The sequence below is a fragment of the Argiope bruennichi genome, chromosome 6, assembly GCF_947563725.1.
Source record: "Argiope bruennichi chromosome 6, qqArgBrue1.1, whole genome shotgun sequence".
NCBI lineage: Eukaryota > Metazoa > Arthropoda > Arachnida > Araneae > Araneidae > Argiope > Argiope bruennichi.
Window position 1 is genome coordinate 76,808,006 of NC_079156.1, and position 17,184 is coordinate 76,825,189.

A 17,184-nucleotide genomic window follows, 5' to 3' on the forward strand; every position below is an offset into this window, starting at 1 on the left:
GATTTTAATCCAGGTCTTCCAATGGTCAAAAAGTACATTTTTTGACATTATGTCTGTTTGTGTCTGTGAACAAAATAACTCAAAAACGCTTTGAGTACTCGCGTAAAATTTTTACATGGAATATAGATTGAATTTGTAGAATCAGTTCAAATTTTGAAGAAAAGCCATTCAGAGAAAGTTTGCCTGTTTTGGTGTTTATTTGAATTTGATAGTTTTAAAACACAAAGAGCTATATAAATATAATTTGGTATTCAGCTTTAGTATCTAAAATATAGATTTTTCTCGAAATTTGAACCAAATCTGTCAAAAGTTGACCATCTATCGGTCTGTCCTTTTATATGCATATAAATGCAATATTCATAAAAACAATGACCTAAATTCAAAGAATTTTAGTACGTAATCTTGTGAGCATAACTGTCAAATTTTGATTTCAATCTGACATAAAGAAATGCCCAGAATAAATATTCATATGATCAATTTAATAAAAATACTGGATTTGTATCAGAGACCTGTATTCCGCGACTGTTGTTTGTCAGTACCATGCAATATATATTTGGCCTTGCCTAGGGTTCATATCTTTAGGGAGGGATAAAACCTTTATTAGAGGATAAACGAGACAATTCTTGGAGATCACTCGTATAGCTTTATTATTGCAATAATTTTTATTTCCTTTCTAAAACTATGTTTATACTTAATGCTGTTAAAGTAACTTCACATTATAAGTATATGTATCAATGTTTTTTTCCCCCTTAAGCTTTGATGAATTTTAAAAGTGTATTTTTTTTTTATTCCTTTGTAGATGATCCAGTTTTGAGATGGAGGCTTCAGGCTCATTAAGATTGTTAAGAAGTTCAAAAAGTAAAGAAGATGAAGTGAAAAAATATAACTTAAGGAGTTCAAAGGATTCAAATGAAAGTTTGAAAAATCGTCATCAGCTTTCAGATTCTAAAATTTGTATTTTGAAGAAATGCCATAATCTGAAACCAAAGATTGCTTCCTTAAGATCTCACACTAAAACCGAAAAAGAGAAAACAAAAAAACAAGTTGAAAGGTTGGAAAAAATTAAAGAAATTCGCCCATTAAGAATGCATAAAGGCAGGAATTCAAAAACTAAGCCGAATATATTAGAAACTGACAGAGAAAATTATGCACATGTAAATTCTAGTCAAAATAATATTCGATCTGTAAAAGGTAAGGGCCACATAAATAAAACGAATTTCATTGAAAAGTCAGATAGCTCAAATTTCGACAAAACTTATCTAATTAATGGTGCAGTATATCAGCCTGAAATTCTTACTCCTTTAACAGATTTAAAAGAAGTCAAAAATGGCATTCAAACCAGAACAAAAAAAGAGAAAAGAAAATCATTAGATGATGACAAATTTTATAAAAAAATCAAAACAGTCAAAGAAATTTCCCCATTAAGGATGCGTAAAGGCAAGAGATGCACTGACAAATCCAAAACTAAAGTTGAAGTACTAGAGCCTAAAGAGGATGATTGTGTGAATGGAAATCCTGGTCAAAACAGTATTGTATCTGTGAAAGTAAGATGCCGCACAAATAAAATAACTTGTGGTGAAAGTACTAATCTAATTAAAGGTGCAATGCATCTGCCCAAGATTTCAGGTTCTTTGTTGGATTTAAAGGAAGTCACAAACAATATTTCTAGTCTACCAACTACAGAACCTTCTGTTGCAGAAGATGCTAAGTTAAAAAACTTAATGATGTCATTTGTTGATACTTCTTTCAGGGATCAGGTGACGAGTAATGCAACTATTGATTTTCAAAATGAATTTATGACCAATTATAATATTGCTAAAAGTATTATTTCTGAAGCAGTAGAAAAGATTTCTCAAAGTGGGGAGGATTTTGAAATTGAGTCTGTGGATGGAACATTGAACAATGATGATGTTTTTAATTCTTTCCCTAAAGGGGAAATTTCCCATTGTGATCTTAATTTAATGGGGCCTTCTAATCTAATAAAATCCGATACAGCAAACCAAGTGAAAAGTCAAGAACAAATATGTGAAACTTCATCCGTTGATTTTATAGAGGAAGTTGCAGCATTTCTTGATATCTGTAATGAACAGACTAGTGAGACTTGCAAAAAAACAAATGTGTGTCCTAATATCTCCAAAGATTTAAATGCAAGTAATTCAGGATCAGATGAACTTAACCAAAGTCTTCCGTTGCTTCAAAAAGAAGATATAATTGATTCTGTGGAGAATTTGGTTGATTCAGATATGCCTGAACTAAGCTTCATGGGTGAAAAGAACTTAGACCTTGAAAAATCCAAAACCCAAATTTGTGTTGATTTACTTCAAAATTCTTGTGTTCCTTTTTGTAATGTTCCTGAAAATGGTGAACAATCTAGTTTTGACCATTCAGTTAATAGTAATAATGGAAATCAAGAATCAATCGCATTCACTGATGATAAAGTGCACTTTTTAAATCAGACTAAAGGAGAATGCAGCCATAAACACAATGGAGTTGTAAGAGCAGAGGATTCAGTCAAATCGCAAAAGACCCAACTAGTTTCTCAGGAAATTGGAGAATTTGGAAAGGATAAAATAAATATTGATGATTTAATAAATTGCATTGATGATGATTATGATGAATTTGTGGTTGTTGAAAAGCGTGGAAGAACTTATGGTGATAGATACAAATGTGGTAAATGCTGTAATTTCTTTAAACTTAAAACTGCCCATCTTCATAAAAATTGTGATGTAAAAATAAGAACTGTGTTAATTAGAAATATTAACTTCATTTGCATAAAATGCAATGCACATTTTGAAAATTTAGGCGTCTTATCAACTCATAAGAAAACGTGTCTGTCAACAAACAGATCAGTCGTTAATAAATCTTGTGACTTGAATGCAAATGGATGTACCAAATCTCTCACTAGTGTTCAGGAATCAGATTCAATTTCTACTAACAACATTTCAAACGGAAGTCATAAATCAAATATTTCATGTCAGCATGTAGAAGGTCGAAATTCTTTGAATGAGGATTATCAAAACAGTATTTCTTCTTTCAGTTGTCCTCAGTGCAATATGCATATTACTGACAAGCATGCTCAAACACATCATCTCTGTGAAATTAGAGAATCCATTACAGAATCTGAGAACAGTAGCGTCAATGATAATGCAGCATCAGAAGCACAAAACTTGACATCAGAAAGGAATTTACAGGATTCTCAGTGTTTACTAACTCAACCTGTCACTTCAGATCTTAACAGGGATGTAATTTCAAATTCCAGTGATCCTGAAATGCCCGTATTCATTGAAAATATGACTGAGTGTGGGTTGTTGTATTCTCCAAACGAAGGTGCAAAGTTCTTTATTCCTCTTTCATGTAAATTTGTCAATGATGCACTAAAAGCAGATCTACAAAATTATTTTCCAAATTTGAATATTAAAAATGAACCAATTGAAGGTGGTCTAGAACAGATTCCTTCAATTCCAGATACATGCATAAAATGCAAAAAACCACTGGATTTAAAATTTGTTGATGTAATGCACATTGATGAGCAAGCATGTTTGCCTGATAATTACAATAATGATCTTTTGCAATTAAAACTACCATGTTCTTCTTGTGAGCATTTATATCCTGTTGTTTTTCGGAAAGATATTTTAAGCAAATTAGCGGAGCTTTCAGATAAATATAATTTAGATAAATTTAACAATTTGCAGAAAGGAGATATTTTATTAAAAGAAGAAGTTAATAGTACAAATCTTCCTTCAACTGAATGTGAACTTATTTTACCTCGCATTGAGCAGGTTGTTACGATTAGCAGCGATGATTTTTATAAATTGAATGAGAATGAAACTTCAGAGATTGCAGAAAACTCGTTTCAACAAGAATGTGCAGATCCTGTCAATCAGAGGACGACAATGCAGAATGTTAAGCGAAATGTGAATAGTTCTGTTATAAAGCCTGCAGTTTCTCATAAATCCCCATCTGTTCCAGAATCAGTTGGGAATGTTTCTACAGTATCTCATCATAAACCAATGCAGAATGTTAAGCGAAATGTGAATCGTTCTGTTATAAAGCCTGCAGTTTCTCATAAATCCCCATCTGTTTCAGAATCAGTTGGGAATGTTTCTACAGTATCTCATCATAAACCAATACAGAATGTTAAGCGAAATGTGAATCGTTCTGTTATAAAGCCTGCAGTTTCTCATAAATCCCCATCTGTTTCAGGATCAGTTGGGAATGTTTCTACAGTATCTCATCATAAACCAATACAGAGTGTTAAGCGAAATGTGAATCGTTCTGTTATAAAACCTGCAGTTTCTCATAAATCCCCATCTGTTCCAGAATCAGTTGGGAATGTTTCTACAGTATCTCATCATGAACCATCCATTTCTTCACAGAGTTCACAAGCTAAAAAAGACCTAGTATTTATTCCATCCGAGGTAATACTTGAAAAAGTCTTTTTATCCGAACCTGATTTATATGCAAAAGTCTCCGACACAGGTAGTGTAAATTATATTTGTGGAGAGTGTTTCATGTCTTTGGTGAAGGAACAGATTATAAAACATTTTTATGAGAAACATAACATCTGTAAAAATAAGTTCACTATTACAGATGCATAAGATAAAATGTACAAATTTCTTGTGCAATTATGAAACTTTTATCAATGAATTTTTTTTACCAGTTTGTTGTGTGTGCCAACTTTTTTGTTTTTGAATTTTTAAGAAGTCATCATTTTTTAATTGCAGAAATATTTTTTTTTGTTCAAAGTTAATCTTTCATAAATAAAAACTCATACAAGTTTATTTGTAGTCATGACTAATGATATAGGTTGTTTTTGCAATAATGAAATGTTTTGTTCCTAAATGAAATGTTGAACATTTTTTGATAGATTTTTTTAAAAAACTTTCTTTGACATCTTCAAATGTAATGTTGAAAGAATATTTTGTAAAAATGTTGTCTTTTAAAAAATGATGTTTAAAAAAAACATGTATATATAATGCATTTTAATGTTAAAATTCATTTAAAAGAATGTTTTCATATTCTTCACTTTAAACTGTATAAATAATATATTACAAAGTAAATCATCACATATAACATTAAATTATTTTATAAATATAAAATTGTTAATTTTTGTGTAACATATATTTGAAAATTATCAATCATATAATTCAGTTAAAGAATAGCTATTCTCTTTTCTTGTTTCAAATGAAATCATTTGAATGAATAATTCCATTAACTGAAATTATTTAAATCAGCAAATAGGAGGAATGAGTCCAAAGACTATATTTTTAGTAAAATCAAAAAGAGCATTCTATTTTTCTTATTTATTATTTTACTTTAACTCTATTATTATTTCCTTTACATTGGATAGATTTTAATAGTACCTTGATGAAATAAGATGCAAAAAGCTGTGGATTTATACCCTTCTTCAAACTAATTGTAAATTGGATACAGATAATAATTAAACTGCATTTTTTTTTTTTGAAATATTACTACTGCAACATTTTCTGGTTTTTCATACTACTATCATATGTTGAAAGCATTATGTGCAAAATGCATTTTGAAAATCAATACTATTCTTCATTTTCATTGTCATATGCTGCTATTACAAAAGTTGTCTCATCAATATTCCTTTCTTTTTTTTAATTGCATGCATATAAGATGTATATAATTACATCCTTACACTGCCATTTATAATAACTTAGGGCTTTTCACTAAATTATCCACTGATTGTCCTCATGTCTTTGATGCGTATAGATAATCACTAGATGCTGTGCTATCGGTTGCATATGATTAAAATCCTTTCATGTATACTATGTTTAATGAAGAGACAATCCTTTGTATAGAGTATTATAATATTTAGAAATTCTGTTCAAGATATATATATTAAAATAAAAGAAATTTTTTAAAATTCTGCTCAAAGTTTTAATGTTGCCCAGCATGAAAGTTCCCTACAAATTTCCGTATTTCAAAATCATCTGTATTAAATTTTCTAAAGAATTAATATAACAGTTGAAAAAAATGCACGGAAACATAATTGTTATTATTAAAAAGAATTTTTTTTTTAAATTTTAAAATGGCACAGGATTTTTTGGGAATAATTTTCTCCACATTTTTTATGAGAGAGAGATACATGATTTTGATTAATGTCTCATAGTCAGAAGTTGCTTTCATCAAACATCTGTTTTAACAAGGTCTTTACTTTTCTTGTTTTCCATTTGAGCTATTAGCTTATACCTGCTTTTAGGTATTGCTAAATCACTTCTTGAAACAAATAAAGTTATGCATATATGCAAGGTGTTCCTGAATTCATGGACCAAACTTTAAGAGCAGATAAAATACATATAAAAAAGCATCTTTTGTATAGCAATGTGAGGGCAGAAATAGAAAGTTTGAATGGAAAAAACTAAAATGCTGAGTAAATAAAAGAAAGCAATTTACTTGCATAACGTTGCAGTAAGTGTACAAATGTGTCGCTACAAACGTCGACACAGTAGCACTTAGCAAGTGATCTGCACTCTTTTGAAGATGCCTGTTACCGCTTGAACAGTTTCAGTAGCAATTGAAAGTTTTGCAATGAAGTTCTCATCAGAGTCAATTGGAGTGTTGTAGACACTGCATTTTCACACCTCGCTTTTACTGACTGACTTCTTCCATCTACACTTTTTCCTTTCTACTACTTACTTTTTCCTTTCGAACCCCATACTGCTATGCAAAAAATGCTTCTTTGTGCATATTTTACCTACCCTTAAACTTTGGCCCATGAATTCAGAGATACCCGGCATATATATATAGAGAGAGAAATAAAATAGAAAATTAAAATAATAGTGGTAAAGTAGTTCATAGTTAACATTAATTTTAATATTGTTAATTTTTAAAAAATTTTTAACTGTTGAAAAAAATATTGTGCAGAAATAAAATTAATATTATTAAAGTTGTAAAATTTTGAATTTTCTTGAAAATATTAAATTTTAAAAATATTTCTTGAAAGATTTTTTGTTCTGAAATTACTGCAGAAAAATGGCAAAATATTTTTACTGGGGAGAAAGTGTCTTGCTTAATTTTTAGAAGGATTATCTAGCCTTAGTAGATGAATGATGCCAATCCTAATATTTTTTGTACCTTTCATAACTAAACCCTTTTCCTCTCATCCTGTACATAATTTCATGTTTCTGGGTGTCAAATCCCTTTCTTTTTTATAGAAGCAGTTTCAATATCACTTGCTGTTCTAGATAAAGGCCTCATATCTTTAAATAAACAAATAGAAAACTAGCCCAAGAAATCAGATTGCTATAAAATAGAAGATATGACGTCACATTAGGAAAACCAAACCAATGTGCCTCTAAAACCTCTGTAGTAGATTAAGAAACGAGTTGAAAGATAATTTATTTGCTCAGACTTTACAGATAAACGAAAAACTGTGCTGAAATACTAACTAATAGAAGAAATTGTACCACAGCCATGATTTTGAACTATCTTGGTATTGGTTTGAAGAAAGAAATAAAACCAGGATTTGTTGTTTTTTTAAAAACTGATAAATATTTTCATGTTTGATTTCATTATCATGTAACTAGTTTCCATTTTTTTTTTCTTTTTTTTCAGCTAACACTTAACATCTATACTATAACAAATGTTTGGAGGGTTAAAATCAGTATTTCAATATTTTTTCAAAAAATGCTGAATCCAATTTTCAATTAATTTCAAAATTACTTACTTTTAAAATAATATATATTGTACTTTTAAATCAATTGACATATCATTCTTTGTTGCTGTTTTTTTTAAATGTTTGTGTTGATTTTTTTGTACTGGATAGGATTTTGTTTAATTGGCTTTATATATTGTTTTATTTTATGTCTTATATGCTGTCTGTTTCTTGAAATCAATGGAGAACAAGATATAAGATTTTGTAAAATGTTGAATATTTTTAATATATTATTTTTATTTGATTATTTTGTTTGGTCTCTTCTTTAGTGAAGTTTTGAAGGTGGGAGAATATTTAATGTATATTAAGTGCAGATTTTATTTAAACAATTTCCAAGTTTAGTTTTTAATAATTAACTTTAATGCCAGAAAGTATTGTTTGTACTGAAACTTTTATTGTTCTGCTTAAAAGCATTTTTAAATAGAAAATTTATTTAATAGAAATTTGTAAACTAAATTATAAAAATGAGAAAGAAAAATAATGTTGAATCTTAACTATTCTCTTTATTACATTTAACATGTATAAAGCCAGCAATCTTGTTTTATATTGACTTATTTTTAAAAAAAACACATTTTCATAAAAGGTTTTGCACTTTTGTATAGATTTTAAATGCATCATCTTCATCACTCTCTGTAGTGCTTCATTACATTTTCTCATATTATATTGAGAATATATTTTATTTATTTATTTACCCTGCATCATAAATATTCAGCAGCCACAATATCTTCATCAGCACAGAGAAATGTCTTAATTTCATAGCAAACAATATGGCTAGCTTTGTTGGAATGTCAACAAAGGGGAATAGTAAAACATTGATAAAAAAAAGTAAAATGAAATTTGAATGATATATATATTTGCAAACTTTTTTTCTCTAAATTTTCTATAGAAAAATTTTCCTGGCTGTTTATTATATATATATAATAGGAAAGCTCATTAAATTTAGAATTCACTGAATTAAAAGTCCTCAGAGTTTGTCAGAATCTTTATAATGTGTTGATTAATAATAAAATTTTATATGAAATTTTTTTTAAACAATGGATGGTGAGAATTAAAAAACTTGGGCTAAATGATAATATTTTTTAAAAATTGCTCCACTTTCCTCTCTTAAGCTCCTTTCTTTAAGTTTCTTTAATCTTATTATAAAATTTCCATAGATATTAATTCCTCTGCTTTGCAGTGAACAAAATTTTTAAAAATCAGTAATTTCAATTTTGATTTTTTCAGAAATTGTGAATTTCCATTTAAGCTTATCAAATGTTTTTAATTTACAAAAGCTTTTTTAAGTACTGACTTGGAAAAAAATTTTTTGTATTGTCTAGACAAATTAATCATTTGTTAGTTTGGAAGACTCCTAATTTCCAACTGAAAAGTTGAATTTTCTATGACAACAAATTTTGTAATTGTTTAAAAATTTTTATCTCTTTTTGAGGAAATAAATATAAATTAAATTTTTTTTTCTTTGTTAATCATTTAAAAACAAAATATTTATTTTGAAATGTTCAAGGCTTTCTCTTATACTACAACCTTTTCTTAAAGTAATGATTAAATATGTTGCAATGTTTTAAATTTTATTATTTGTAGTACGTATAATTTACATTTGGGCATATTTTAGGGTAGTCTTGGATAATTAATATGTAAATTTTCCGAATTCTAAGAGCTGTTATTTTGAGTTTTAATCAATCTTTACTGTATGTATTTTACATAGTCACCGTTTTTAAGTCTAATTAAGTGTTTCCAAATTAAGTGCTTGCAAACCTTAAAAAATATGAAGATAAAAAGTTAGATAAAATTGTTTAATATCATGATTTTGTTTCTTGAAATTTTATAAACCCTTTGTTTTTTATTTAAAATGTTTTAATAAAATTGAATCTATTTAAAGTTGTGCATCTATGTTAACACCTTGAACTTGAAGAAAACTCTCAACTTTGTGGTCAAAGGTATTAAGTTTCGAAAATTTGATTTCTTTGAAGAATGTTGAATCAATCCTTGTTAAATGCTCTCCCATTATAAGGTGCAAGAGTTTGGAGAGGAGTGTGCCCGCTCAATCACCATTCTCATTATATTACCGAAATTTCAACATTCATTCTGCTGAAGCCCCAGGCTTTATTTCAATACAAGACATAAATGTAACTAAAAATAAAAGGTATGTATTAGTAAAGTATTGTGCACCCATAGTTTCCTAATATGATCTACCCTTCTGAAAATAAAAAAAAATTAAAGAATAGATTTCTTAAAATGCAAAATTTTCAATGTTCATGTTTGCTTAAAAAATTTAAAGATTAAACAGAAATAAACAGATAACCTTTATCAATTTCATTTTGATTACATAAATATCAGTATATAGGGGGAAAATATTAAATGTGCTGAACTCTAATAGATTTTGAAAATAAATGCTCTTTTTTAATACAGTGAAGAGCCAGAATCGAAGAAAAGATTTGTTTTGATTTAATTTTTATATGTATGATGAATTTTCTATTTAATATTTGATGGGGATTTTCCCCTTCAGGTCTTGTATGATATTTTGTTATTATCTGATTTATTAGCTAATATCTACACATTTTGTTTTTCAAATGTATTTCATGTACTTGGCATTCAAATCCCTAAAAAATTATCACAGTTTTATGATTTGCTTTGTTATAAATCTGATGTCTTCATATAAAATGACATTTAGCTTATATAATAACCTTAAAAAAAAGTGCAGATAATGCCGTGCAAAATCTGCAGACTGTCCTGTTTACATAATTCAGACCTATTGGCTGTCAGTTGATTTTAATATTTAAAGAAAATTATGATAATGTTCTTCTAATTGAACAACTGATTCATGTATTGTTGCTTGTGTAATAATTGTCATCTGCATTTTATTATAAATAACTAACTCATTGTTATTGTTAACTAACTCATAAAGGAATATTATTTACAGGATGATACAAAAGCTACAATGTCATAATTGTCTTTAATGTTTCAATGCTTTTTGATACAGAGTTCCTGCATAGTGTGTTTAAAATGTTGTGTAATAATGTGTTACTTTTTTTTTAAATGTCATACGATTTATTTCGATTATTCATTTTCTTGTACAGTTTTTAGAACATCTAGTTTAATGTATTTTAATTTGATATATGTTATGATAAAATCCCTTGTTTTAATTTGCTGATTCACATAATACTATGATAAGCAAATGATGTGTCATTAATAAAATGATAATCGATGGATAAATAAATGGTTGTGCATGAAATAGCTTTAAGAAATATTTTTTTTCAATTTATTAATAAGTAGTATTAATTTCTACTTTTTAATTTACAGTTTACTGCATTGTAAATGTTATGAAATTAAAAAAAAAAAATTCTCAGTTCCATTGCAAGATGGTTATTTTATTAGGAAACCAAATTTAATCTACTTAATCTATTGCCTGATAATTAAAGTTCAGAAAATTTTGAAGTAGTGTTATTTTAATAAAAATGCGCAAGGGTATAAAATTTCAAAATCAAAATGTGGCAGATTTTTTTTATTTTTTTTACATAATTCTATCTGTACGAAAATGAAACAAATAAAAGTGTGCAAAAATTGAGAATTTCGTGGACCATATTTAGCCAGATGCCGAATTGTCTGCCGTTCATAATTCCCCTCTCTAAATCTTGTATTAAAGATTTTTTTAAATAGGGCATGGTTCTTGTTGTTATAGTTGTTGTCAAAATGTGACAATTTTTTGGAATTTACTTTATCTGGCAATGGTCATCTATGCTCACCTAGTTTGAATTTTGACTCCATTGCTAAATTCAAAATAGATATTTCTTGTTACTATTCTCTTCTTTTAATCAGTATGCCACTAAAATATCTGGCGAAAGTGTACAGTCAGAACCAGATTTTATGATGGAAAATATGCATTGAGGTGATAGATAGTGCTGCTTGAATTGTAGCTGAAAGTAATCTGCTGACAATAATCGGCATTCCTTTGCAGATTTCGACCAGCATGCACTGCAGCAGGAATTTGGAGTTTGTCGACAAAGATTTTTTGTTAATGTTTGGATTGGCATTATTTGCTAGGACCGTACATTCTATCCGGACCTGTACATTCTTAACAGGACCGTACATTCTATCTTGTTGCTCGAGCGACACATCGCAGTATTTTGCTGCAAGATTCTTATAAAAAAAGAATCAGATATTCCTCCCATTCAAACACAATTGCATTTTCACTTCTATAGACCCCCCCCCCCAGCTCACTCCGCCAGAAATTAAATGAGCATTGTATATGACGTTCATTGGATCGAATTGAGTTAACTTATTTCTCTCATACCAGGATCACCAGATTCGATAGGCATAACTTGATCTACGGAAGTCCATTTGAAGTCCATCCTTTTTTATGTGCTTGTATTAACAATCAATTTTCATTCACAGTCTCTTTGCTTACCTGAAGATCTAAAATAAAGGGTTACCAGGCCATGTTTATTTTACCTTAAAAGTAATACTTGTGTTTTTTCAACAAGATTTCGATTCTTAAATTTAAAATATGCTTAGTAGTTATATGGGAATTTTTTTTCGTCTACATCAATTATTAAATAAATTAATAACCATATAAACATAGATATTTGGTGCTTTAGGAATCATATATTCATTTTGATTATTTATAAAATTTAAATAGCTATTACTGCTGGGCAAATGTCTAACACGTCACTATGTCACATATGCAAATGATTTTTTTTTCTTTCTCGGAAGGAGAGAAAGTAAAAATTGGATCTCAATATTTAAATAAGTTTCTACATTTTGATCTTCTTTCAGAATTTTTATTTAAATGATATTGTATTCATCTGACCCTATGCATTTGTATTTAACTTAATGCAACAGACTAGAAGAATAAAATTCTGCATGTGATCTTTACACCAAATTCGTCTATCAGTATAAAATTTTGGTCCAAATCGAACAACGGGAAAATATATACTTTTTCAAAATAAGATAAAATTTGAATACCTGTACAATATTTTTGGAACTTAAATGATTAAATAATGAATTGTATAACAACACAGGCTTGTTTTCCCCTGAATGTTGTTAAGTTTGCAATAACAAATGTTGAAGTACTTGAGAACTTGAAGAAAGATGGGCTGATGATTTTGTTGACAAAAGTTAGTGATAAAAGAAAGTTATATGAAATTCTGGAATGAACTAGAGCTTTTAATTTTTTTTCCCAATGGGTTTTCCCATAAGCAAAATATTGTATGCATTTTATAAGACATAGGAAAATTTTTAACTACATTGCAACTGTTACACAACAAGTTGGTATTTAATTTATATTTAGGCAAAAATCCTGGTGTAATGATCATTTTACTTATTAAATGTATATGATTCTGTCTTATGCATATATGAAGATGAAATGTTAGATATTTGTTTTTGTATGTTGCTACTAGCATCTAAGGAATAACCTTGAATGTATTCATCTGCTTATAGTTGCTTGCAACCATAGTCATAATTACATGAGAGGCTACTTTTACAAATATTGAAACATTTTATTTCACTGCTTAGAAATTGATAGATATCACTAATATGATGAACAAAATAGGTAAAAGATTACAATAAAATAATTTTGATGATGTGATGATCATCAAAATGATAGTCATTACTAATGGCAGTCACTTATTCTACTGCCTGATTGTGGCATGAAATTTTTTTAGAAGATAAATTATCTCATTCATGCAATGGTAGATTTAAGAGAGACCAATCATCTGTTATTTTAGATTTAAATGTTCAGCTGCTTAGTTGAACTTACTTTAGAACTTTCTTATCTAATATTGCTAAATCCAGTATTTTCGACTCGTTTTGTAGAATATTGGCTTTAATGTAGTGATCTTTGGGGAAATACATCAGATTCATAAAGATGATGACAGTTGTACCACAACATTCAAGGGAAGTTTATAAAAGATTTCAGAATTTCATTTTCCAAATTCACCTTAAAATTAATATAAAAATGCATACTTTCTTTTCATATTACAAGAAGAAATTAAACGTATAAATTTGGTGGCTAATACCTTCAAGGTTTCTGGTCCAGGTGGAATCACGTTAGGAACTTTAAGATAAATCTTTTGGAGGATCACTAACATTTAAAGGTTTAAATCCTGATTGATTCTTTGACATGTTAGGTGAATGTCTTAATAAGAGCACTTTTCCAAATATGCAAAAAAAGTGCTCGAGTGTCCTAAATACCAAAGACAGACAATGTCCTTAAGTGAACCATCTTATAAACCAATATGTCTATTTCTTATATGAAGAGAAATTCGCCACAAAATGTTTGTTCAAAGCCTTACCTATGAACTTAAGATGAAGGAAAAATTATATTCTAAGCATTTCGATTTTAAATTGGAGAAAAACATTATTCTGGCCCTGAAGTATTTTTATAAATTTGTTGAAAAAAGAAGTGATTTCACCAGCTGTTTCATTTGATATGTCTAATGCGTTTAGTAGTATCGAATGGCAAGATAATATTAAATATTTTGAAGAAGATGGCATCTTTTAAATATCTATATATAATAGAAATTTATCAAGTAGGAAAAATTTTGATATTGACAATAATATTAATTTTAACTATGGCAAGTGTGTCCCACTGAGCTCATATTTAGGGTTAACTATTTGCGAATAGAAGGCTAAGACATTTTTAGAACGAATTAAATTACAACATTAGTATGTTTGCCGACGAAATCCTTATACTGGTTTAAAAAAAATAATAACTTGGACTATAAAATATAACTTAAAAATAAATCCAAATAAATCTCAAATTATATTCGTCTATTTATAAACATGAAAGAAAGTTCTCATATTCCATCTATCTAGATTAACAGTAGAAATATTAGATATTAAAGCATCCTGGAATTAATTTTGATTATTATAGTGGTTTCCCACCTGGATATTATTATTAAAGGAAAAGTTTTAAATTTGCAGAGCAAAATTATTCGATATTCGGAAGCAAGATGAGAATTAAACCCTCGATGTTAAAATTAGTTTTTAAAAATATTGAAAAAAAAAATGATGCTGTATGGCGCTGAAATTTGATTTAAGGCACTGTTATAATTAAACGTAAGTTTAATCAAACACAAAGATATTTTTTTATACATTATAAAGGCATATAATTCAGTTTCTATCAAAACAACCTAGATATTAGCTGGATGTCCACCAACTCATATCAATGTAAATGATCTTTTCATTAGAAGAATTTATAATAGTCTACAATGACTTAAAAGTTTCTAAAAATACTGACTTCCCATCTTAAAAAAAATATCACCATTCCTTGGACAATAAATGGTTTTATTAAAGTTAAAATCAAAACTATTTTCACTGCCATTTCAAAATCTTTACCTATAATAAAGAAGACTGTGTGTTGATACTCTACAAATTAGACTGTTTTACTTAGAGATACCAAGCTTGGAACATAAATACTTTAGAAAATTGAAATTTGCGCCTCGCAGCAATTTTTTAAAAAATTGTCAAAATTTTGGTATTTTTTTGTGATAACTTTCAAAAGTATTATGGTGCAAAAATTATTTTTACATCATCTTAATATTTTAAAAAAAAGTTATCTTTTCAATGATATTTTTTTTATTTTGCGCTATAGTTTATTTTTTAACTTTTAATTAATTTTTTGAAAATATTTTAAGCATAATCATTAACAATATATATCTAACAATTTTAACCTGCAAGAGCACGTTATGCTTGCATGAAAAAAAATTAGCCTTTATCAACGTGTTGCCACCAGCTCACAAACACTCAAATTAAAATTAATTCTCACTAAAAATTAAATCTAGAAAAGTTTAATTTTAGCACGTTATCCGTATGAAATAAAATAAATGTAAGACGATGTTTTTATAGAAAAATAAATGCAAAAGAAGTTATACTTTTGAAATGTCTGCATTATAATTCAATAATTCTTTAAGGCAAACATGGTTTAATATATACAGAATACCCATGTTAATCAGGGCTCAACAGCTAATTTCTGAGCTGTTAGTAATAGGGATAACTATGTATATATAATAAGAAAGATATTCTATTATTTTATGTAGTTTGAGTCAATAAATATTCTGATGAATTACAGAATTACAGTTTTTTTATACAAATTCTCTGTCCTATGAGTCACATTATTGAGATGAAATGGAAATCTGAATATCAAGATTTTAGATCACTCCTTTGATCATCGTGAAAAAGATATGCCAATCAACGTCCAGTTTCCCCAACTCTGAATACCCTCAAATAATAATATTCTTTTTAACTCGGTCAGATTTGGTTACCGAAAATTGAAACTTGTTTACTAATTAGAGTATCAGGAGTATTTTACTTAATATGGTTCATGGGACTGATGAATTGTATACCTTCATAATTATTTCAGAAGTATAGTATTTTACTTAATATGGTTCATGGGACTGTTGAATTCTATACCTTCATAATTATTTCAGAAGTATATTAGTTGAACTAGAATAAGTTAAATATATTCATTTAAATCCCTTTGAAAGTAAAGCTGAATTGTAGGATAATTAAAAAAAATGAGTTATCAAATTAAAATAGTATATCTTTGAGAAACGACATAAATTAAAAAAAAATATTTTATAGTATACGTATTATTTTAATGTGGAATGATTATATTTTCTGCATCATTAATTTTAAGAAACGTTTGGTTTTAATTAAAAAAATTATTAATTGAACTTAAATTTGAAACTGAAGAAATCAAATTTTAAGGCAAAAATAATAGGTAAATGCACAGTACAATGTATAATAATATGGGTTATAGTATAGTTAATTATAGTATGAGTACTAAAATAATATGAGTTATATATTTATTAAAATTCGAAGTTTAAAAGTATTTTGTTAAAGGAGGCATAAATATCAAATTATATAAAATATTTAATTGAAAATTTTAGTGATCTTTAATCCCTTCGAACCAACTGAATACCAGGTGCTGCTAGTTATTTAACCCTTTCTAGGGCCGTGGGAAGTATGCTTCCCACCAAATTTATCAATCTTTGTATGAATTTATGTAGGTTGGTATCAGTTCTGACAAATGTTTTTAGAGAGGCAGAAACTTAGAGGCTTCAGTTCTTTATCTTACACAAAAAGATGTGTCTTGATTTGTTACTTAATTATTAATTAACCTAATTAATTACTTAATAAAATTAAATTTATCTAATAAGCTAAATGAATCCCTTTTCTTATTCTAATTTCAAGCCTAAAAATATTTTAACATAATATGACTAGAAAAAAATGGCCCTTTAAAGGGTTAATAAAATTAGATGTGCTATTATTATATGCTTTAATGAAAACAATGAAGTACTTTGGGGCATAATTATGACTCAATGCTGAAACTAGTGTTTTATGCCAAAGACAGTGACTATTTTAGAGGCAAATGAGAAATCAGAAGCTTATTTTGAGGAAATTTATCCGTATACTGACTCTCGCTCTGTATTTATGGCTCTAGAATCAACAAAATAACTATTATCCAATTCTTGTTAGAATGAAACAACTGCTAAAATATAAAT

The 17,184-nt window shown here is 28.0% G+C and overlaps 1 protein-coding gene across 4 annotated transcripts in view; it reads left to right on the forward strand.

Annotated features, from left to right (window-relative positions):
• Window positions 1-4,786, forward strand: part of LOC129972904 (uncharacterized) — a 29,771-nt gene extending 24,985 nt beyond the window's left edge. For all 4 annotated transcript variants that reach the window (XM_056087213.1, XM_056087216.1, XM_056087215.1 and 1 more), the window contains one exon: window positions 800-4,786. In XM_056087213.1, the coding sequence (XP_055943188.1) occupies window positions 816-4,598 (3,783 nt within the window). In that variant the 5' untranslated portion in view covers window positions 800-815 and the 3' untranslated portion in view covers window positions 4,599-4,786. The remainder of the gene's footprint in view (window positions 1-799) is intronic.
• The last annotated feature ends 12,398 nt before the right edge of the window (window positions 4,787-17,184 follow it).